Source organism: Sinocyclocheilus anshuiensis, unplaced genomic scaffold (genome assembly GCF_001515605.1).
Source record: "Sinocyclocheilus anshuiensis isolate Anshui unplaced genomic scaffold, SAMN03320099.WGS_v1.1 scaffold670, whole genome shotgun sequence".
NCBI classification, from domain to species: Eukaryota; Metazoa; Chordata; class Actinopteri; order Cypriniformes; family Cyprinidae; genus Sinocyclocheilus; species Sinocyclocheilus anshuiensis.
In genome coordinates, this window is record NW_015546062.1 from 1,668,597 (window position 1) to 1,692,391 (window position 23,795).

At 37.6% G+C, this 23,795-nt stretch overlaps 1 protein-coding gene across 1 annotated transcript in view; it reads right to left on the minus strand.

The window, feature by feature from the left end:
* Positions 1 to 6: 6 nt before the first annotated feature.
* Positions 7 to 23,795, minus strand: part of efna3b (ephrin-A3b) — a 59,562-nt gene continuing 35,773 nt past the window's right edge. Inside the window, exons 2-5 of the mRNA XM_016500858.1 lie at positions 12,962 to 13,248; positions 11,977 to 12,042; positions 8,188 to 8,265; positions 7 to 144 (exon numbers count right to left, since the gene is read on the minus strand). Coding sequence (XP_016356344.1) covers positions 23 to 144; positions 8,188 to 8,265; positions 11,977 to 12,042; positions 12,962 to 13,248 — 553 coding nt within the window. The 3' untranslated portion in view covers positions 7 to 22. The remainder of the gene's footprint in view (positions 145 to 8,187; positions 8,266 to 11,976; positions 12,043 to 12,961; positions 13,249 to 23,795) is intronic.

Here is a 23,795-nt window from a genome sequence, read left to right on the forward strand (position 1 = left end):
TGCGACGTTTAGGAGGTGGATGCTAGGAGACCGAAAGGGCGATGAGGAAAAGTGATGCCACGGTTAGGAGAAGGCGATCTCTGGATGGACTGCTACCGCTGATGCTTTTCTCCAATTTCGGGACCTCTGGATTATCGTAGTCATCTGGAAAGAGACAGACAGAACAAAATTACCAGCCGAGGTCTAGACACTAATGTTGCGTGACTCACTAAGGTATAGAAAACCCTCTGACCAACTGAGGCCTAAGGGAAGGAGTTAAAAATAAATGCAGTGACTCAGGTATGTACTGAAGGTGTCTGTGTTCATGTGTAGTTGTAGACAGGCTTCATTGTGAACACAACAAACTAAAATGTAACTATTATCATGACAAGAGGAGTGTCCGATGTGCCCAAATAATCTATGGAATTCTGTTACATCATCAAAGGAGACGGACAGCTAACAAAACCGGTTTGTCGGTGTCTGCAACTGTGAGCAGGTGTCTTCCAGTTCGCGGACTATGTGATAGACAAGTTCATAAACACACGTCTTCACTTACAGGTCACAAGGAATAGTGTGTGACGCAAATTGGCTGCCACAAACATCTCCAGACACGCACACAGTATGTCTGTGTGTTTTGACAGAATAATATGATGTTGTTACACACAGACAAAAGATGTGACAGTTGTTCCAGACACGTCTGGTGCTAATTTTCCATTTATTACTGAACTATTTATTGCAACTGTATTTAACAATGAGTTTTAGCATTATTATTTTTCTGCACATTTTTTCATTAAAAATAATACTATTTATAAATAAATTAGATTATTGTAATATTGTGAAGTATTCTTACAATTTAAAATAACCGTTTTCTACTGTAATAGATTTTAAAGTGTCACATGATTTTTAGAAATCATTCTAATGTGCTGATTATTATTGGTGGTCAGTTTTTAATAATGGTTGTTATTATTATCTTTAATGTTGAACAATTTTTTTGTTGATCAACAGAAAGCTCAATGAGCAACATTTATTTGAAAGATAAATATTTTGTAACATTATAAATGTCTTTACTGCCCACTTTTTTTTAATCAATTTCATGCATCCTTACTTATTTTCAATTTAAAATATATTAATACATTTTAAAATAAAAAGGAAGAAAAAAGGTAGTGTATCATTGTTTCCATAGAAATATTTATCAGCAAAAATGGATTTCAACATTATTATAAATGTCTTTACTGCCCACTTTTTTTTTAATCAATTTTATGCATCCTTACTGAATAAAAGTATTAATATATTTTCAATTTAAAATATATTAATACATTTTAAAATAAAAAGGAAGAAAAAAGGTAGTGTATCATTGTTTCCATAGAAATATTTATCAGCAAAAATGGATTTCAACATTGATAATTATAAAAAAAAATTCAATAGTCTTTTTGTGTGTGTGTGTGTGTGTGTGTGTGTTTTAAATAATATCTGACAGATTAATAATTTAAAAGACACTGTGCAAAGAAAGTGCATTATTATCACCATGGCTGAATGTTTGATTGACAGGAATCCTTGGATGGCAGGCAGGAGAGAGAAGCTGTGTGGGATGTTCTGGAACATGTTGTTTACATGCTGGAATTCAACACTCTGTGCCAACATACACAGATACAATCTCATGGCCCGGACGAATAGACGTTTCTAGCTTGTTAGTTTGCTGGAATTAGTACTGCCGTGTCATGTGACTTAATCAGCTGATCAGATGTAAGTGTTAAGTTGTTTTTCTCCATTGGAGAATGGATTACAGAGAAATTTGATAAGTTTGTCCTATTAATGACCCGAATGGGAAGTCAAATCTTACATTACGGTACACAAAGATCTTTCCATCTCATAGAATATCACAGTAATACTTTACAATAAGGTTCAAAGGTTAACATAAGGTCATGCATTAAGTGTCAAGAAATAACAATGAACAAGATTTGTATAGCATTCATTAGCCTAGTGAAAAATAAATAGATTTAAATATATTTGAAAGGTATTTCTTTCATAGTATACTACTACAAATACATTTATATATTTATGTACTTAACAAAAATACCCTGCAATTGTACTTTTAGTATACTAAACTTGTATACTTCAAGTCTGCTAAATTGGAACAACTAATTTTGTACTTAATGCACTTTAATCGTGCGAAAGTGCTGAAGTCCAGCTAAAGATACAATGAAGTATATTTGATTGTGCTAAAGTGTAACTATTGCAAGTATACTTCAGGTACACATTAAATATTTTGCATTTAAAGACCGATATTATTCAACTATCATACAATCCTCATCAATAGTGACATTAGGCTTAATAAAGAAATGTGCATTGTGCACAAATAGTAGGGTAGGGTAATCTAGGTTAATGTCAATAAAAAACTGCTGTTCACTGTTAATTCAAGTTTGTTTATAATATATTAGCTACTGTTATTTTCTACAACATGAAATGTTAAAAATGTATACACAATCATTCAAAACTTTGGACTCAATAAGAGTTGATTTGATCAAAATTGATCAAAAGTGACAGTAAAGACTTTTTCATCAATAAAAAAAAATTCTATTTCAAATAAATGCTGTTCTTTTGAACTTTCTATTCATCAAAGAATCCTGTAAAAATAAAGGGTATCACAGTTTCCACAAAAATGTTAAGCAGCACAACTGTTTTCAGCTGTGATAACAAAAAATAAATAAATAGTAAGAAGAAATGTTTCTCAAGCACCAAATAAGTGTCACGGTTATGGACTTTTGTTTGTGTTCCTGTTCTCCTGCCTTAGTCTTCCTTTGACCTAGTTTTCCTGAGTTGCCCTGATTAGTTAATTTGGTTCCACCTGTGTTTATTAATTATCTCATTTGTCTATTAGTACTTAAGTCCTGTGTTCTCCCCTGGTTCTTTGTCTGCTATTTGTTGTTGTGTCGATGTGTTGCTACCCCATACTCTTGGAGTCCTTCTGTGGATTTATCATTAAAGACTGTTATTTGGATTTCTCCTGCGTTGTACGCTTTTAATAGCACCCAAACCGTAACAGAATAGCAGACCCTCAAATTGAGTATCATAATAGCAGCGTTTTTCTTTCTCTTTTGTTTTTGTTTCTCCCCTCTCCCGGAATGGATATCCCAGCTGTTCTACTCCTGCGCCTGGAGCAACAGGACCGTTCGCTGGAGGACCATAACAGGGACTTTTTCGATCTGGCGTGCCTTACACACTTCCCTGACCGTTCGCTCTGCATATTCTATTACACCAGCCTGAGCGAGCGGTGTAAGGCATGCCTGCCAGCGAACGGTCCCAAGGAGGATTTCGCCGCTTTCGTGGAGTGGGTGCTGGAGAGAAATGGACTGTATTTCTCCGTCTGCCCCGCCGAGGAGGACATCTCCAGCCCCACTCACGAACCAGAGACCAGCCAGCCGTCATCCCGCTGCACGGAGCAAATGCCTGAGCCCACCGCAGACTGAGAGCCTGAGCCTGCCGCGACACGTGAGCCAGCGCGCATACCCGCTACTGAGCCTATCGTCGCCCCAGAGCCTCGGCCTCAAGACCGGTCTGACCAGGTGCGTGAGCCAGCATCATCACCCATCCCAGAGGGAGTACAGGTGGAGATCGAGGGCTTGGAGGGAAGCCCCGCCCACACTCCCGCCGCTGAGGGTGTCCCAAGGAGGATTTCACTGCTTTCGTGGAGTGGGTGCTGGAGAACAACGGATCTCCATTCACTGTCTGCCCCGCTGAGGAGGATATCTCCAGCCCCACTCCCGAACCAGAGACCAGCCAGCCGTCATCCCGCTGCACGGAGCAAATGCCTGAGCCCACTGCAGATGGAGAGCCTGAGCCTGCCGCGACATGTGAGCCAGCGCACATACCCGCTACTGAGCCTATCATCGCCCTGGAGCCTGGGCCTCAAGACCGGTCTGACCAGGTGCGTGAGCCGGCAACATCGCCCGTCCCCGAGGGAGTACTGTTAGAGGTCGAGGGCTTGGAGGGAAGCCCCGCCCACAGTCCCGCCGCTGAGGGGGAGCTGCAGCCGGCCTTTCACTGCTTTCGTGGAGTGGGTGCTGGAGAACAACGGATCTCCATTCACTGTCTGCCCCGCTGAGGAGGATATCTCCAGCCCCACTCCCGAACCAGAGACCAGCCAGCCGTCATCCCGCTGCACGGAGCAAATGCCTGAGCCCACTGCAGATGGAGAGCCTGAGCCTGCCGCGACATGTGAGCCAGCGCACATACCCGCTACTGAGCCTATCATCGCCCTGGAGCCTGGGCCTCAAGACCGGTCTGACCAGGTGCGTGAGCCGGCAACATCGCCCGTCCCCGAGGGAGTACTGGTGGAGATCGAGGGCTCGGAGGGAAGCCCTGCCCACACTCCCGCCGCTGAGGGTGAGCTGCAGCCGGCCTCTGGGATGTATTATGAGGAACTAATGAACATTTGTCAAATGGACTTAATAGACTGGTTTGGGGAGGTAATACCCAGTTCTACTGCGTCTCCGCTGGTTCCGCCCAGCTCCTGTTCTCCGGTGTTGTCTCCCAGCCTCCCTCTCCCGCCTCCTCTTCAAAAACCAGTCAGTTCCTCAGCCCCATCTCCGCTGGTGCCTGTCAGTCCCTCAGCTCACTCTCAGTCAGCGCCATCTGGGCGCTCTCATCCACCACGGGACTTCCAGTCTCCAGCTCCACCTAGGCGTGAGGATTCCCTGTCTCCTCCTCCAGTCTCTGAGTCCTGGACTCCACCTCGGTCCTTCGACCCATTGGCTCCACCTTGGCTCCTAGCTCCCTCGTCTCCACCATGGCCCGTCATCCCACTGGCTCCACCAGTCTCCAGCTCCACCTAGGCGTTAGGATCCCCTGTCTCTGCCTCCAGCCTCCGAATCCTGGACTCTACCTCGGTCCTTCGACCCATCGGTTCCGCCTTGGCTCCTAGCTCCCTCGTCTCCACCATGGCCCGTCATCCCACTGGCTCCACCAGTCTCCAGCTCCACCTAGGCGTTAGGATCCCCTGTCTCTGCCTCCAGCCTCCGAATCCTGGACTCTACCTCGGTCCTTCGACCCATCGGTTCCGCCTTGGCTCCTAGCTCCCTCGTCTCCACCATGGCCCGTCATCCCACTGGCTCCACCAGTCTCCAGCTCCACCTAGGCGTTAGGATCCCCTGTCTCTGCCTCCAGCCGCCTCCATCCTCAGTCGCTCCGGCTCCGCCGCGGTCTTCCGGAGCCCTGCCTCGGTCGCCTGAGCCTTCGGCTCCGCCTTGGCCCTCCGGATCCTCTGTGTCGCCCTGGCTCTCCGTCTGCTTGGCTCCATCCTGGGCTCCTCTTCCACCAGCTCAGTCTCCATCAGTCGTCCCCCTGGTGTTGTCGGCCCTATCTCCACCATGGCTCCTCCTGCCGTCGACTCCACCGTGGGGCGCTATCCTGGCTGGCCTCTGGATCTCCATCTGGCTCCTCCTGCTCCGGGCTCCTTCCTGACTCCCTGGTCCTATGAAATATGCCCCTTTCCCATTGCCTGCCCGCCTCCTGAACCCCCACCCTCCCTCCTCTGCTGGGAGCTTTTGTTGGCGCGAGGACGCGCCGTTCTGGGAGGGGGCGAAATGTCACGTCACGTTTCTGTTGTGTTCTGCTTTGCTCCCCGTGACCTAGTTTTGCCTGTGTCTTGATCAGTTCATTGTTCCCACCTGTTGTGTCATTAATTATCCCATTAGTCCCTGTGTTTATAAGCCCTGTCTGTTCCTTAGGCGAACTGTCACGGTTATGGACTTTTGTTTGTGTTCCTGTTCCCCTGCCTTAGTCTTCCTTTGACCTAGTTTTCCTAAGTTGCCCTGATTAGTTAATTTGGTTCCACCTGTGTTTATGAATTATCTCATTTGTCTATTAGTACTTAAGTCCTGTGTTCTCCCCTGGTTCTTTGTCTGCTATTTGTTGTTGTGTCGATGTGTTGCTACCCCATACTCTTGGATTCCTTCTGTGGATTTATCATTAAAGACTGTTATTTGGATTTCTCCCGCGTCGTGCGCTTTTAATAGCACCCAAACGGTAACACCCCCTAAAGCTGGACTTTGCCAACGTACCCATTTTTATTGCAACCTTTTTAGAGTTTGGAGTCTTTTTAATCATCAAAGGGCACCATCTATGTACTCTCTCTTCTGGTTGTTAAATGAACCCATAATACATGGAGCCCATTTAGACATTTCTGCTGGTGACCACACTTTTCCTGGACTGAGTAATCTGCTTTGCAAATCTAAGACCACCACTTTAAGTCATCTGTTAAAGGTGGCTGGACCTAATCTTATGAACACTGAGCAAGTTGCTTCTCATCTCTGAATTTTTTCGACCCGTAAAGTTGATCAATTACTGACAAAGTGGCGGTCTGCTCTATTAACTGAAGAGAGAAAATCATTAACAGATTTTTGTAAAGGAGTAAAGGCTCCTAATGTTGAAGATTATTTTCCAGCTATATTTTTATTCTATGTGTTGCTACCCCGTACTCTTGGATTCCTTCTGTGGATTTATCATTAAAGAATGTTATTTGGAATTCTCCTGCGTCGTACACTTTTAATAGCACCCAAACTGTAACAATGAACATATTATTTAATATAATAAACATATATTAAAACAGAAAACAGTTGTAATAATAAAGAAAAACTGTAATAATACTTTACAATATAACTGTTTTCATCCATTCAAATAAATCCTGATCAAATGAATGCAGCCTTGGTGAACATAAGAGACAACCTTTAAAAACATTATTCACTGTACCGATTCCAAACAGTAGTGTATAAGTAGAAATGAATGCTATCCTAAATTAACACAATGCTGTAAATGTATTGTTCATTGTTAGTTTAGGATATCAACATGAACCAATATTGCTTAAAACAAGCAGGAAATGGTTTGTTTTTATTGTAAAAAAAAAAAAAAGCCTATAAAGAGAATGGTATGAGCACAATGCCACACAGATCTTCTTGCTCTGTATTATCCCTAAAGGCCAAATAAAAGCTGTCTTTGTGTTTATTGCATCTGTATTTGTGATTGCCTGCGTGTTTGTGCACCTAATATGAATTCCGACTGTAGCATGAAACTTACTGCCATTAATGGGACTAACTGCTCCAGCAGATTTACAGAACTGACATTAAAAATCCTGCAAATGAGAATTTATGTTTCTAACGACTTCAGAATCCAATTTTATTTAAATTATTAAAAGAACAAATGTTTAAGCACTTAATTTAAAAGCACTCGCAGCATTCTAGAGTTTCCTGTGGCGGTTTTTGATTTGTTTGTAGAAGTTTAGTGTACACTTTCGAAATGTGTAATTTCCATTGGTACTTTAAGTTGGTCAATACTAATGCGACAGCAGTGAGCAAGGACGAGACTGTTTCTTTTGTTTATTGGACACAGATGTATGGAGCTGTACCGAGATGTGCAGCTTCCTGAGACCCGGCTGGCCTCTTGTGGTTTTTCTCTTCCCCTCTCTGGCCTGTTTGAAAACTGAACCCCCGATCAGAGCAAGCGGGAGAGAGCCGCTACTCAGATTCCAGTTATTGGAAATCGTTGGGTGGCTCCGACCCAGAGATGACCCAAAACACATCCACATCCATCTGTCTCAAAACACATGCTCGGAAAAAAAAACATGAACAGATCGATGCCTCTTTATTCCCTAAAAACACTTGAAGTCAAATCAATTTCTTTTCTCTCTTTTAAATGGTGCGGTCGTCGCTGTCCTTGAGTCAGTTACGGCGGTGCTGAGGAAGTGCAGGATGTGACTGTAAGGCTGGGAACTGGAGGGCTAGTTCTGCCACTGCTAATCAGCGCTAACACTAGCCTCAGCGCTAATCAAGCTAACTATAGCCAGGCAGCTCACGCTCCGTTTGCCTTTTAGCTCGTAGCTTCATTAGTGTCACTCAGATGTGTGTTAGCAGATAACTGCTGTGTTTGTTTGGTGTGCGCCGTGTGCACAGGAAAAGCAAATTAGAGTTGATCTCATATGCATTTTTGTTACACATTCAAATCACATGAAGTGGATTTGGCTTTTGTAACTTGCTACCCAATTTGATTTATAACAATAATATGCTCTAACGCACACGTGTGATTTATGAGTTTGCTGTGTAACTAGGAAAGAGGCGTGTGGATGCTACAGAAACCTTGGGTGTAAATGTCAACTTAGTGATTTATATGCATATGTATAAGTGTCAGTGTGGTCTGTCTGTTGTGTGTGTAACTCACCGAGGTCATCGATTTTGATGTTGGGTCTTAGAGTGTAGTCTGGCTCTGTGGGCTGGGGCTCATCATCTGAATCAGATGCTGGAAGACATGAAAGGAGAATCAGAACACACTCTCTCCCCTCTCTCTGAAGGATCTTATACATGCTCTCAAAGGACTTGGGAATTTATTTGTAAGCTCCTCTAGGTCATACGCAGCGGTGAGAAAGTGATGGGGTAGTTAGTGTTCCCGGTTCAGGCTACATAAAGCAAAAGGATGGGACATGAATCATGAAACAATAGTCCACTTGTCGACTACTTGTCTAACAGCTGATTTGTCTAGGGATTTACTGGTGTCCTAAACAAAATTTGATTTCAGTAAAATTAGTTTTTATTATTTATTTTTTGCACATTTATTGTATTTGACAATTATTTTGACACTTTTATGGAAAATCATGATTAATTGTGATTATTTTATTCTTTTGACTGCCATTCATTTTAATTGTAAAAAACAAAACAAAAAAAAACTGCATATAGTTTTGAAAAAAAATAAAATAATAATAATTCTCTGCAACATACATTCAAGTACAGCTTGGGTCTTAAAAAGCTGCTTTAAATATACTATTAATTAATGAATATAATATACAATATTAATATTTATTTTAGTTACATATATTAGCAAAAATGATACATTTGAAGTAAGAATTTCAAATTTTCTAATAGCTAACAAAAAGAGAAAGTGAAAATGGCATTTTTTTGCAGGAAAAAACTATTTATTGTAAAATAAATGTAAAATAATTTTTTATTTTATTGTGAATTTGATAAACAAATACATTTAAATTGATGTTTCTCTAGTGTTTAGAAAAAATATATTCTGTCAGTTTAACAGAAAGTAAAAATGTAATTTATTGTGGAACAAAAAATACTGTGAGCATAAAATAAATGTGTAATGTATTGTGAAATAGATATGCAAGTACATTTTAATTGAAAAAATGAACTGAAAATCTCTAATAGTGCTTATTTTTTGCACATTTATTGTATTTGACAATTATTTTGACACTTTTATGGAAAATCACGATTAATTGTGATTATTTTATTCTTTTGACTGCCATTCATTTTAATTGTAAAAAACAAAACAAAAAAAAAACTGCATATAGTTTTGAAAAAAAATAAAATAATAATAATTCTCTGCAACATACATTCAAGTACAGCTTGGGTCTTAAAAAGCTGCTTTAAATATACTATTAATTAATGAATATAATATACAATATTAATATTTATTTTAGTTACATATATTAGCAAAAATGATACATTTGAAGTAAGAATTTCAAATTTTCTAATAGCTAACAAAAAGAGAAAGTGAAAATGGCATTTTTTTGCAGGAAAAAACTATTTATTGTAAAATAAATGTAAAATAATTTTTTATTTTATTGTGAATTTGATAAACAAATACATTTAAATTGATGTTTCTCTAGTGTTTAGAAAAAATATATTCTGTCAGTTTAACAGAAAGTAAAAATGTAATTTATTGTGGAACAAAAAATACTAGTTACATATATTAGCAAAAATTATACATTTGAAGTAAGAATTTCAAATTTTCTAATAGCTAACAAAAAGAGAAAGTGAAAATGGCATTTTTTTTGCAGGAAAAAACTATTTATTGTAAAATAAATGTAAAATAATTTTTTATTTTATTGTGAATTTGATAAACAAATACATTTAAATTGATGTTTCTCTAGTGTTTAGAGAAAAATATATTCTGTCAGTTTAACAGAAAGTAAAAATGTAATTTATTGTGGAACAAAAAATACTGTGAGCATAAAATAAATGTGTAATGTATTGTGAAATAGATATGCAAGTACATTTGAATTGAAAAAATGAACTGAAAATCTCTAATAGTGCTTAGAAAAAAGATATTCTGTCAGTTAAACAGAAAGTAAAAAAAAAACATTTATTTGAAAATGTGAAATTATTTTTTTTTTAAATGTATTAATTGTGAATGTAAAATATATATTTTTTTAATTGTGAAATTGATATACAAATAAATCTGAGTTAAATTCAATAGTGGGTATAGATAAAAAAGATTTTCTGTCAGCTTAGCAGAAAATGCGAATTTGTCTGTATTTTAATAATTTGTTTTGACATCAGAACAACTGCACTGTAAAAATCAAATTATTTATTTGAGAAAATAATAATAATAATAATTATTATTATTATTATTGCTGTTGTTGTTTTAGCTTTGGTATGTAGTATTGCTTTAATTTTGCTAAACTTAAAAACGTCAGAAAAAAGTTACATGTTAAACTTCTTTAAGAGTCCCATTACATGTGTTGTGTTTTTTTAAGATGGCGTATTAATTTCAACTTCTAAAACTGCATCTCAAAACTACTACATTTTGTTTCATTCTATTTTAGCTCAGTGGTTCTCAATCTTGGTCTCAAAGGCCTCCGATGACTGCACATTTTATCTCTCTAATCTAACACACCTGATTCAACTCATCAGCTCATTAGTATGTAGTTTTCCACATCCTTATAAATACATCAGCCCTGCTTCAGCCCTTTGAACTCAAGGCACTGGAGTTCAGACCTGACTGAGCGGGACTAACAGATTCGACTTGACACAAGAACTCAGAGACTCCAAGAGAGAGGGCAGAGGTTAAGACAGCACACAGTATTCTCTCTTTCTCTCGCTCACATACTGGAATATTATTAATGAACATGAGCACTGACAGAATGAGAAGGTGAGGGGTTAAAATAACACTCAGTGGCAGCAAACTGACTGTGAGAGAACATGAATCCTGACAGCACCTGGATACAAAAGAGAAGAGGGAGAGAGAGGGAAGAAATGACAGAGAATGAGCAAGTTATAGCAGTGTTTCCCAACCTTTTTTTGTTTTATATACTCCAAAAGCCTTATATATGTAAGTATGTTTTTAATTGTATTCAGCTTGATATTGTTTCAATTAGGTAAGACATTTTAAATTGTAATTTTATTATAACTATTTAATTAGATTTTTTTTATTCTAATGTCACAAATTCTGTTATATACACTAAAAATGTGACATCTGTATGATTTTTACTTTTTTAGATCTTATGATTACAAAGGCTGCATTAATTTGAACAAAAAATACAGTAAAATGGTAACATTGTGAAAAGCTATTCGAATTTAAAATAACTGTTTTCTATTTTAATATATTTCAAAATGGTATTTATTCCTGTGATAGCAAAGCTGAATTTTCAGCATCATTACTACAGTCTTCAGTGTCACATGAACCTTCAGAGATCATTCAAATATGCTGATTTGGTGCTCAAGAAACATTCATTATTTGTATTATCAAAGTTGAAAACGGCTGTGCTGATTTAATATTTTATGGACATACAGTTCAAAATAACAACATTGATTTGAAATAGAAATCCTTAACATTTACCGCATTTAATGCATCCTTCCTGAATAAAAGTTCTTTCAAAAAAAAAAAAAATCATAATAAAAATAAATCTTACTGACCGCTAACTTTTGAATGGTAGTGCAGGTTTAACAAAGCAAAATCAATATCTTTTCAAGTAACCCTCAGTTGGGAATCACTGTAGTGCCAAACAACAACATTAAGATGTGAAACCTAGTGGGAATAGAGAGGGAGAGAGTGTGCTTTCTGCGTAAACAGATTGATTTAATTCTCAGAAAGACAGATAGAAGAGTTAAAGAAACACGGACTGAGTGCACTTCATAAATGGGCTGACAGGTGGATCAACTGACTGAAAAATAGAGTTGGATGGATGGATGTATGATGGATAGACGGATGGATTGAGGTCGATACCTGTTGAGCAGCAGACATACACTCTTAATCTCAGGCAGCTCCGGCCGTGGTGATGAGTGGGTGTGGCTAAAACAAAACAGCAAAACGTCAGTCACCTGTCAATCATCAGAAATAGGTTTCATAACTGTAATATTCTGTAGTACTGTAGTTTTGTACATCCAAAGAACACAGTGAAATGTTAAGTAAAAATATCAGTATCTAGTAACAAAAAAGCCTGTAGTTTTGTATTATAGTAACTTATATGATAATGAATGCAAAAGGTCCTACACATACAGTAGTGTGCATAGTGTTAGCACAGTGTACGTACAGATATAATTATATGTAGTAATAATAGCAATAATAATAATAATAATTATTATTATTATTATACACAATGCACTTACAGTAATATAATTAAGCTGAGTTATAAAACGTTATAAATTCACAAATGGTTGAATCTCACACAAAATGTTAAAGTATTATTAATGTACTTGGAACTAAATACTTTAATGTATAAATAATAATAACAACTGTTACTATTATTATTATTAAACTCCCAATATTCTCATTAGCAATAATCAATAAAGTGTCGTTAATCATGTTTGTAACATTATTGCAGTAGCTATTATAATAAATTATTATAATAAATATTATTATAATTTTTTTTTTTCAAATTTCTATATATTTTTTTTCTTCTAATTTTAACTTCTAGTAAACCTATATTAAAGGCAGGGCAACAAATAGTACTTCACTTTTTCACATTTGATCCATTTATGAAAATCTGGGGTCTGGGATGATGTGCTTAACTGTAAAAATAATGTAGTAATGCAAAATAATAAATTATTATTAAACTTTGAAGAAGAACAACATAATTTCTTTGTTTTTGGTGGACATGTACTGGACAGGCTGTCTGAGATTCATATATAATAACACAAAAACATACGAAGCTGTGTCACAATAGACTTGGAAGTATGTATAGGTGAGGTAAAGCACACTATATACTCACAGATATAATAATACTCCTGCCCGACGTGGAACTCGTAGCCGAGCGAGAAGGCGCTGTAGCGCTGGAACTTTTCCGAGAATTTGATTGGTGCGTGCGGGGCGTGGGGACGGTTACACTCCCAGCGTTTGAAGCCCAGCTGCGGGTCACACGTACGGTAACCACGATAACTGACCATGTAGAGCACGTACTGCTCGGCGACGCCTCTCTGGCTGCTGTTGTAGTGAGGACAGTAGATATCCAGATAGTCATTGACATTCACCTGCACTGTGTAGCCCTCCTTACGAAGTCTGATGACACAAAGAAACACAAAAGATGGTCACCTATTGCTCAAATAATGCTGGACATACATGCATACATACATACATACATACATACATGCATGTATCTGGCATATCTTTTCGCATACAGTAGGTCCAGCAAAAAGCAACTGCAAAACAATTTCCAGTTTCCTGTACTCCAATTTCCCGTACCCTTGGGCAAAAATGGGACAGAATAGGAAATAGGAATAAAAACAATACAATACAAAACAAAATAGAAACTATAATATTTACTAAACGCTACAATATTAAATATAACAATTGTTTTCATTTTAAATATTTTAATAATTATAAGATGGAGGTATTGGCTGCTGTCATGCTGAAGGGGACGAGTATTATTATTACAAATATTGCGTTATTACAAATATTTTGACTCTTTGACGGTTGTAGGCATTTTGGCTACTTTCACTCATTTTAATTTGTTTCATTTGAATTTTTTAAGTTTTATTTGATATTTATATTTTATTTTAGCTTTATTTTAATTGATGAAAAAATGGGTTTCAATCGTTTTATTTTTAGTTAGCAATAAAACTGCAGGACAGTGCTGTCATCCAAATACTGTACTTTATCTACTACTGTCAGAGTACTGCAAAATATGCTTAAATTACACAAAATGTTTAGACGACCAGTGAAAACACACAGTTTGACACCAGAGGACAAGGATACAGCTGAGAACAATCATTTGCTCTCTCCAACAGCCAACCTAAATGTGAGAACAACTAGAAATGCACTCACATTTGGAATCAGTCAAGCACATCTGATTTAAAATGGCAAGAGGTCAGGTGCCGTTGATTTCACATTCCTCCAAAATGAAAAGCAAAAAAAGAGTTCCTCTTAGCCCCAGTGACCTCTCCTAGAGGAAATGATCCAGTGATCTGAGTGGAGCTCATGCACTAGATTATTTATGTAGCTACATTTACAGTATAATCATTACACTGGACGAAACAATAGTTTTGTTGTAAATCATTATACACGCAAACACACAAACAGGTATTTTCTTTTCCTTCAAGGTTAAAGGAGGACAAAATAAATTTTAACGTGATTATGGATGCATTTTCTTCGGCTGAAGTTCAGGTAGAATCAGTACAAGCTTGTATCAGACATTTGCATTTCGGGGGAAGCTCCCTCGGGCCTGTGAGATAGAATGAAGGTGAGCATGAAGAAGCGAGAGACGAGTGATGGCTGTGTTGAGACCTGTAGTAATATATTGTTATACCACTCCAGTGCGCAGCTGTATTGACAATGAGTCTCACCATTCCGAGACGGAGTCTGATGAAAACGCGCGTAACGCATGGTATATAAACAACGAGGAGCGTTTGCGCCGAGTGAATGCAGCTCTCGCGGGAAATGTCATACTGCAGGCTGGAAAAGTTGCAGTGCAAGTGTCAGAATTCAAATCCCCGCCGCGGTCCCTTCTTCACTGCACTCGTTTGTCAATGTCACAGCAGTAGACACCGAAAGGATGGAGTGAAACTCAGTGGGTTATTGCAGTAATAACGACTCACCAGGAGGTGTCAGTATTTAGATGCCAAAGGAATATCAATTTCTTTTCTTCAGTTCTAGGTCACTTCTCCAGGGAGATTATTATTCAATTATTAAATGAAGATAAAAAACGCTGCATTAACGCCTATCCCCCTTCGTTTCTGATCCCCACTCACTCACACACTCCTCTCAAGACTCATTCAATTCCTCCGTCTTCTGAATTTTAAATGCTTATGGTGAGTGCAATGTTTGCTGCTTGCCTCTATCACGCCACACCCCTCTATACACACACATCCGGAAAATAAGTTATATATCATATATATATATATTTAAACGCATGTTGACCAATCATGATGCATGTTGACACAGCATACTGTGTAAGTTGCCACAGTAGAATCTGCTGTTAGAACTATAGGCCTTTGAACAAAATGTAAATATTAAAACATTTGTGAAACGAAACAATTAATTAAAGAGCAAAAAATGTAAAAATAAATCTAAAAATCTAAAATAGATTATCATAATCATTGTTTTTGCCAATAAATATTGTAATCAACACGTTTAAATTCTAATGAAATAAATGGTTAACATTTCAAATCTACCCTCGACATTTGCCAGTGTGGTTGTAGTTTTATTTTATTTTTATAAGAAAAGAAAACGAGAAACCGTGACTGACAGGAGAAGCCAGACAGATTATAGAACATTAATTAAATATTTGAATGCCTGTGTATACGTGCAAGCATCTTTCTTTATGACCACTCAAATGAAGCAGACCTTTCAGATTTGTGTTTCAAGGATAAAGCACACAAAAGAAGAGTTCACAAAAAAGCTTTTTTCTCTTTCATTACAAACTTTCAGGAGTGCATGGATGCTGACAGGACAATCAGAGGAAGACGACTGATGGAAGGCAATTTGCAGTTGTGCCTATGTCCACTAGGAGATCTAGAGATCCGTGGGAGATCTAAAATCACTAATAATGATACTGAGTATTTAAAAAATGCCTGCAACACATTTCCTCCTTGGCTCGGAGTAGTTACTTCTCTGTCTACAAGAGCAAAACACTGGAACTGTTTAGCTAACATTTGAAGGCACATACATACACACAAGATTCGTGTGATTGACTGTATATGTGTGTACAGACAGATTGTGTGGGTCCAGGATAAAAGATGCTGAGCTGGGCAGTAAGGGATTTTGGGACAGCAGGTTAGAGCAAGATCAAGACTCAGTGGATCAATGTCACTACGAGAGAGAGACAGAGACCAAGCTTCTACAAGAGAACAAAAGCCAAGAAAAGCAATAATACCATCTGAAACACAAATGCCCATATAAGCGTTTTAGTTTGCTTCATTAATCAAATGTTGCAAGTACACCAAGAAATCCCATTATTACCGTCCATTTTAGGACACATATTAATTAAAATCTTCATCCTGTCCATGTAGAACATGAGTAAGATGCACATTTCTCATAGTTACATATGTGCAGAATGATTGTGCCTACAGAGCATATCTGTAATGAGTGCGAGAGAGAGAGAGAGAGAGATGGCAAAGCTGAATCAGCACCACAGGAGAAACAGCAGCTCTCTTCTCTTGCCTCGTTGTTCTTTTCTGTTCTTCTAATTAACCTCCTCAATCCGTTTAATTAAAGGAGAGCATCTGTCCTGCGAACAGTTGACAAAACACGGGGCGTGTTAACACACACAAACACACACACACGCTGCGTTCTATAAAGGACACCTGCAGATCCACTGATGACTGTGGACTAAAAGAAAGTGTTTAGTTAACATACAGACCTCTGCATCGAGTCAATTAAGAAGTATCACATGAGCAAGAGTGTTGTTGCTCTGAATATCACGTGATTTGTCTGCAGGTAATCACAGCTGCACTGATATTCAGACCAAAAGCACGATTTTATACAATAGTTCAATGAACAAGAAGTTCATAATAAGTAACTTCAATTTTCGATATAATTTCACAATTTACATTGTCTAATTTTGCTCTGTGAATGAAAATAGTTCCAAATGAAGCCAAACCAAACATGTATAAGTAGTGTGTTTCGTTCCTAAATGAATAAGTATTTTGAACCAATCAGCCTAATGATTCAATGACTCACTCACTTGTTACAATTCTGAATGAATCTGTTTTTGAATAATACACTTGAGTAAATCAGTTGTTTTAAATTAAGTAAATGTGCGTTAATGACTCCCTCACTTATTACAATACTGAATAATTCAATATTTTTTTAACAAATCGCTTTAATGAATGATTCAGTAATGAATGAATGAATAAATCAGTGTTAAATCAGTGTTTCTAAATGAAGCACTTGAGTAAATGATTCAATAACTCACTTGTTACATTCTTGAATGAATCAGTGTTTCTGAATAAATCACTTAAAGGGGTCATATGATGTTGCTAAAAAGAACATTATTTTGTGTATTTAGTGTAATGAAATGGTGTTGTAAATACAACTTAATCACTGATTTCTATTCGTGTCCTCATTTGGAAGGCCAAACAAAGTAGTTTCGCTTTCGCAACGAAACACACAGCGTCTCCACAACATGACGGCGGCAGCAACAATAAAGTTACGCCTTCTTTCTTTGCGTTAACATTTGGGCGGCGTTATGCAAATCTTCCCACATCGTGACGTAGACATGTGGGGGCGTGTTAGAATGAGCTGTTTTAGGAGGGCGTGGACCAGTCTTAACTTTTATAAAGAATATCTCTTTTGGTTTGAGACTTTAGTCTTTGCAACTTTAGGGATCTTTTCTATTCACAAACGGCTTGTAACACTCCAAATAGAAAGGAAAACTTGAAATCGCATCATATGATCCCTTTAAGAAAATTATTTAATAACTCACTCATTTGTTACATTCCTGAATAAATCAGTCTTTCTGAAAGAATCACTTGAATAAATGATTCAATGACTCACTCACTTGTAACATTCCTGAATAAATCACTGTTTCTGAATGAATCACTTGAATAAATGATTCAATGACTCACTCACTTGTTACATTCCTGAATAAATCACTGTTTCTGAATGAATCACTTGAGTAAATGATTCAATAACTCACTCACTTTTTACATTCCTGAATGAATCAGTGTTTTTGAACCAACTGCTTGAGTAAATAATTCAATGACTCACTCATAAAGACACTTGTTGCCACCTATTGGAGTAACAATATAACTTACAGAAATCAACACTGAAAGTACTGGCTTATTTTACATTATTATTGAACATTTTAATTATTCTTTATTCCATGACTGGCACTATAGCCAAGACTGCCATTAGTGAACCCTCAAAAAATAGGTGCTTGACTCCCCTGATAGTATATAGAGCTCCACGTTTCTTTCGCATCTCCATTTTGTCTCCCATCTAATTATTTGGTCAATCCCTCTACTCATTTTGCCCCCCCCCCTCTTTTTCTCTTCACTCGTCCTTTCTTTCCTCCTCAACAGCGTTAAATTATTGAAAGGTTATTAAATTCAGAGGCATCATAGAGCCTCTGGCACCGGCTCACACACATGCGTGCGACTGCCAACGTGCCACATGCCACCCCAATAAATTTAATCCACAATTCCACTCTTTGCAGCCAAACAGACACTTACTATTCACTGGCTTCAGAGCAGGTTTTTTAATCAATCAAACTTTCTCAGAATCAGTGTTTCAGTCGAGAGAGAGGATGAGTGTGTGTTTGGTTTTAAATCTGCTAAGGATTTGATATGTGTCGGTGGGGGGAGAGTTCAGCCGCTGTTACCTGCTCTCAAGGCCGACCTCATCACCGCTCCCCTCACATCAGCAGAGTGTGTGTGAGTGTAAATCACACACACCTCCACTCACTTCCCCTCGTTTCAAAGCCCATTTGCCACAGGCAATTAGAAACCAACCAATCTCTCGCTCCCCTGCTTTAACTCCTCTCTCCTCATTCTCTACATCTCACTCCATTCCGCTGTTCTCCTTTCTCTTCTTTCACTCTGTATCAGTGCAGTCGCTCAATGTCACAGGTCTGATGGCGAGTTTTAGCCTTTTGAACTGTACTAATCCAACAGATAAATTCACACTCACTCACTCACTCACTCACACACAAAGTCCCACTTTCTGATGTTGGTCGATAATATGTGAAGTTTAAAGTCAACCTGGGAGACTCTGTTTATTAAACAGAGGGTGCAGATATGATTTTCAATAGACACAATATTTTATCTTTTTCAATATATTAGTTCAGTCTAACCATTTTCGATTTTCTTCTCAGTCACCTCTACACAGAGACTGATGAACCAGCCTCCCACATACACACTGGTCCTCGCTTTATTGTTTATTACCCCCTTTCTCCTGAACAACGAGGATATGACTCTCTTGCTCTCCTCTGCATCTTTCCTTAATTTCCTCGCTCTCTTTATTGCAAGTTCAAGTAAGTTTACAGAACACAGCTCCCCTATGAGCAATGAAGAGAGAGAATGTATGTGTCTGTTGGGCCTTGTTTCTTTGTGTGTGTGGGCATGTCTCTGTTTATTCTTTTATGTTATTATATATGTTATTATATCAGCTCGGGGCAGTTGATCTCCCATCATGCACCTGGAAAGCAAAGCTTTTAAGCTAAATGATTGCTCAATTATCTGTTTTGTGTTGTTTAACTTTGGGATTATGCATGCTTGACGTTTTGCCAAAGCCTGTTAATTATGTGTCATATGTGCTGTTATGGCCGCTAGCCATTGTCCTGTAGGTTGTCTTAAATGTGTTGATTAAGATCTGTTGGCCATATCGAGTGCAACAGTAACCGCCCATTTTGTCAGCAGCCTTGGTTCAGGAAGTGTTTTCCCAATGATTTTCTCCACAGGGATTTTATAAAACACTCTAGGCCATGAACAAAACCACCCAGCTTTAAGATGAATCACAACATCATAACCTTTGGTTCAAACTGGGAAAAATTTATTTTTATAAGGGAATGAGTAAAGCATAATGACATGTCCCCAAATTTATAGCATGATACAAATCATTTGATTTTAGATTCACTGGTTATGTGTAAAATATAAATGTTTATATATTAGCCCAATGTTTTTAATGCTTCCTGTGCACCAAATCAGCATATTTGAATGATTTCTGAAGAATCATGTGACACTGAGTAATGGCTGCTGAAAATTCAGCTTTGCCATCAAATAAAAATGTTAAATATATTAAAACAGAAAATTGTTTTTAAATTATAATTTTTCACAATATCACTATTTTTTTACTGTATTTTATCAAATAAAGTGGATGGTTTGATTTGTTGTGATTATCTGGATTGGTGGATCTTTCTCTAGTGTACTACTTCACCTGAAAGTTTGCAATTTAAAAAAAAATAATAAATACGAAGTTGAAACCATGCTGACTGATGGCTTCAAAAGAAGCACATATACCTTTGATTAATAGCCTTGGAGCTCATTGTTAATGTGAAAGTGTTTAAAGGTTTTGAAAGGTTTCTACAGAACCTTTAAAAATCAGTTTCTCTATCAGAAAAAAATAATAATTCAATTTTTACTTGTGCTTTATTCTTGATTTTTAGTTAGTAAAGACCAAGCGGCAACCTTCTTGTCTCTCTCGTGAAACCAACACGGAAGTGACTTAAACTGTCAACTTCAACTGGCCACTAGACTGCCTTTTGCTGGCTGCAAAAGGCAGTCAATCCCATAGACTCCCCATGTTAAAATGCCCAACTTTACAGCAGAAAAAAAACATGTTTACAGCCTGGTTCAAAAAATGATTTTGGTCTATATAGCTAATTTTGGCCTTTATGACAACTGTGAGGGGGGTGATTTTTTTTATAACTCATCCGTTTAAATTATATTAAATTAAAGTTCTGTGTAATTAAGGGCGTGGCCACTTGAGTGACAGGTGGATTGCCGCTGCTGTCACCACCGTCGAGCTAGGTGGGCGTGGTTTCAGCCACCAGCTCCCGCCTCTTTGCCCATTTTCGATTATCCAGGAGTGACGCGCTGCAAGATGGCGACGGCCGGCTCCGCCCACTTTGAGCTTCAAAAGCGCTCTTTAGAAACCTACGGGTGACATCACGGACACTACGTCCATGTTTTTTTACAGTCTATGGTAAAGACACGTGATATTTTTAAAGTGTACATCTGTCCAGGGGGACATGGTGGCAAGATAAAGAAGACATTTGTCAAATATATTGATTACAAACTTCATATAAACTTCACTTCTATCAAATCCTACCATTTTGCCTCTATCTTTGTATGTTCAATCGTCATAGCAAGAAAAACCACAAAGGAAGGTCTATATAACAACTCTGTTGTTTCTTCTAGACACCAGACAGCAAATGAAAACTTTAGCTAAAGTCACCTGCTTTTCAGATCTTTCTCCAGAATAAAAACATTTCTCCTCTAGTGTTTCAGAAGAGATCTTAATGTTCCAAACTGTGCTTAGATTTGCCAATATCCTCAGATCTGCAAGGAAACATCAGAGATCTCAATATGTTTGCCTGCCCATCTAGTCCTGATGGTTAATGGTAAAAAGAGGAGGTGGAGGGGTGAATTCCGGAAGAATTGTCGCTGGTACTTCACAATGACTGCTGCTTATATAGGTTTGTAATTATGATTGACAGGACTGAATGACTAGGCTCCTCCCAAACCTACGTTTGGAATTTCATTTTATAGCTCTATACTGTGTCAACAGTTTTCATTTGTGGTTCTTTTAATATTTACAAGCAATAATAATTCAAGCAACTTTGGACCTCATTAACTCCAACTGTATGTACAAAAGAACTTTTATGATATTGTGAAATCCTAACAGGTTTGGAATGATGTGAGGGTGAATAAATGATCACAGAATTTTTATTTTTAGGTGAACTATGGCTTTAAATGAAACATACAGTATTTATGTCTCCTGTGCTATGAAAGAGCAACCTTTGAACAAAAACGTTTTCACTCCAATCCTTTGTTTGTTTTTTGCCCTAGTAGTCTGGAGCTTTAAATGGATCTCTAAAACAATCTGTTAGACAGACAGAAAGGAAAGAGGGATGCACACACACACACACACACACACACACACACACACACACACACACACACACACACACACACACAGACAGAGAAGCAGTGGTCTGAGCTGGGGGTTTCATTCTAAAAGCATTTGGCTTCAGTACAGGCCATGTGTCATGAATTAAAATTGAATTAGCATTGACTGTGTGTGTGTGTGTGTGTGTGCGCGTGCGTGTCTCAAGGAGATGGATGATGAACGACAGAGATGGATGGACACATTCAGGGAAGTGAAGGGGAGGAATGAAGGGATGGGGAAGAGGAGAAATGCAAATGAAGAAATGAACGACAGGAACAGAAGTGAGAAACTGGGATGGAGGTGAAACAGGACGCTGAACTAAAGAGAGAGAGGACACGTCCATCAGGCTTAAGTCCTAAACATACTCTTCACCAGTGAGTCCCAACTGGTTTCGCTTCAACAAACAAATGTGTTGAACAACTTTATTTCCAAAATACAGAAGGTGGGTCACATTTAACATTGGAAATAATGCTGTTCAACACACCTGTTTACTTTTGTGTGATTAAACTAAGTAGGCCTAATCATTAAAAAAGGAATAATATTAATTATATAAAATGTAATGAATCTTACATCAAATTAGAATTAATAATTAATCTTGTCAGCCAAAAATTCACAACAAAACATTGTGGTCGACTCAAACCATGTTTATTCTTGTTGCAAGTAAGCAAGTATTTAAATGAGTGTGGATTGTATTTTCTTTTCTTGCAAGGGCCACCATTCCTAAAATATATTAACATATTTTCATGTATTAACACTTGCTCATGAAATGTGGACAAAAGTGTAATAATTCAAATGTAATAATTCAAATGAAAGAATTGGTATTTATATTACTACTATACTGAAGCCAAAGCAAATTATTAAATATATTATCTAGAAAATAGAATTTTTCTACCCACATTGAGAGGAATGTTGAAAAACCATTTTTAATTAAACTTAAATTTATTATAAAATTAGTTGTTACACTTATTTATTATTTATTGCATAGTGCTTTTACAATATTTTTCCAAAGCAGTTTTATAGATAAATTTACCAGTATACCAGTATGTATATATATATATACACACACAAATACAAAAACATTTGAAGAGTTCGGATGCAAAAGTCTTTAAGTGCAGTTTGAAATTTTCTTCTAAAATGAGCATTTTTATTAGGCTCCTATTTGTAGGTTCAGTAATTTCACTTTAATGGCAATTAATAGTTTCTTTTCTTTTGTGTGTGTGTGTGTGCGCGTGCGTGTCTCAAGGAGATGGATGATGAACGACAGAGATGGATGGACACATTCAGGGAAGTGAAGGGGAGGAATGAAGGGATGGGGAAGAGGAGAAATGCAAATGAAGAAATGAACGACAGGAACAGAAGTGAGAAACTGGGATGGAGGTGAAACAGGACGCTGAACTAAAGAGAGAGAGGACACGTCCATCAGGCTTAAGTCCTAAACATACTCTTCACCAGTGAGTCCCAACTGGTTTCGCTTCAACAAACAAATGTGTTGAACAACTTTATTTCCAAAATACAGAAGGTGGGTCACATTTAACATTGGAAATAATGCTGTTCAACACACCTGTTTACTTTTGTGTGATTAAACTAAGTAGGCCTAATCATTAAAAAAGGAATAATATTAATTATATAAAATGTAATGAATCTTACATCAAATTAGAATTAATAATTAATCTTGTCAGCCAAAAATTCACAACAAAACATTGTGGTCGACTCAAACCATGTTTATTCTTGTTGCAAGTAAGCAAGTATTTAAATGAGTGTGGATTGTATTTTCTTTTCTTGCAAGGGCCACCATTCCTAAAATATATTAACATATTTTCATGTATTAACACTTGCTCATGAAATGTGGACAAAAGTGTAATAATTCAAATGTAATAATTCAAATGAAAGAATTGGTATTTATATTACTACTATACTGAAGCCAAAGCAAATTATTAAATATATTATCTAGAAAATAGAATTTTTCTACCCACATTGAGAGGAATGTTGAAAAACCATTT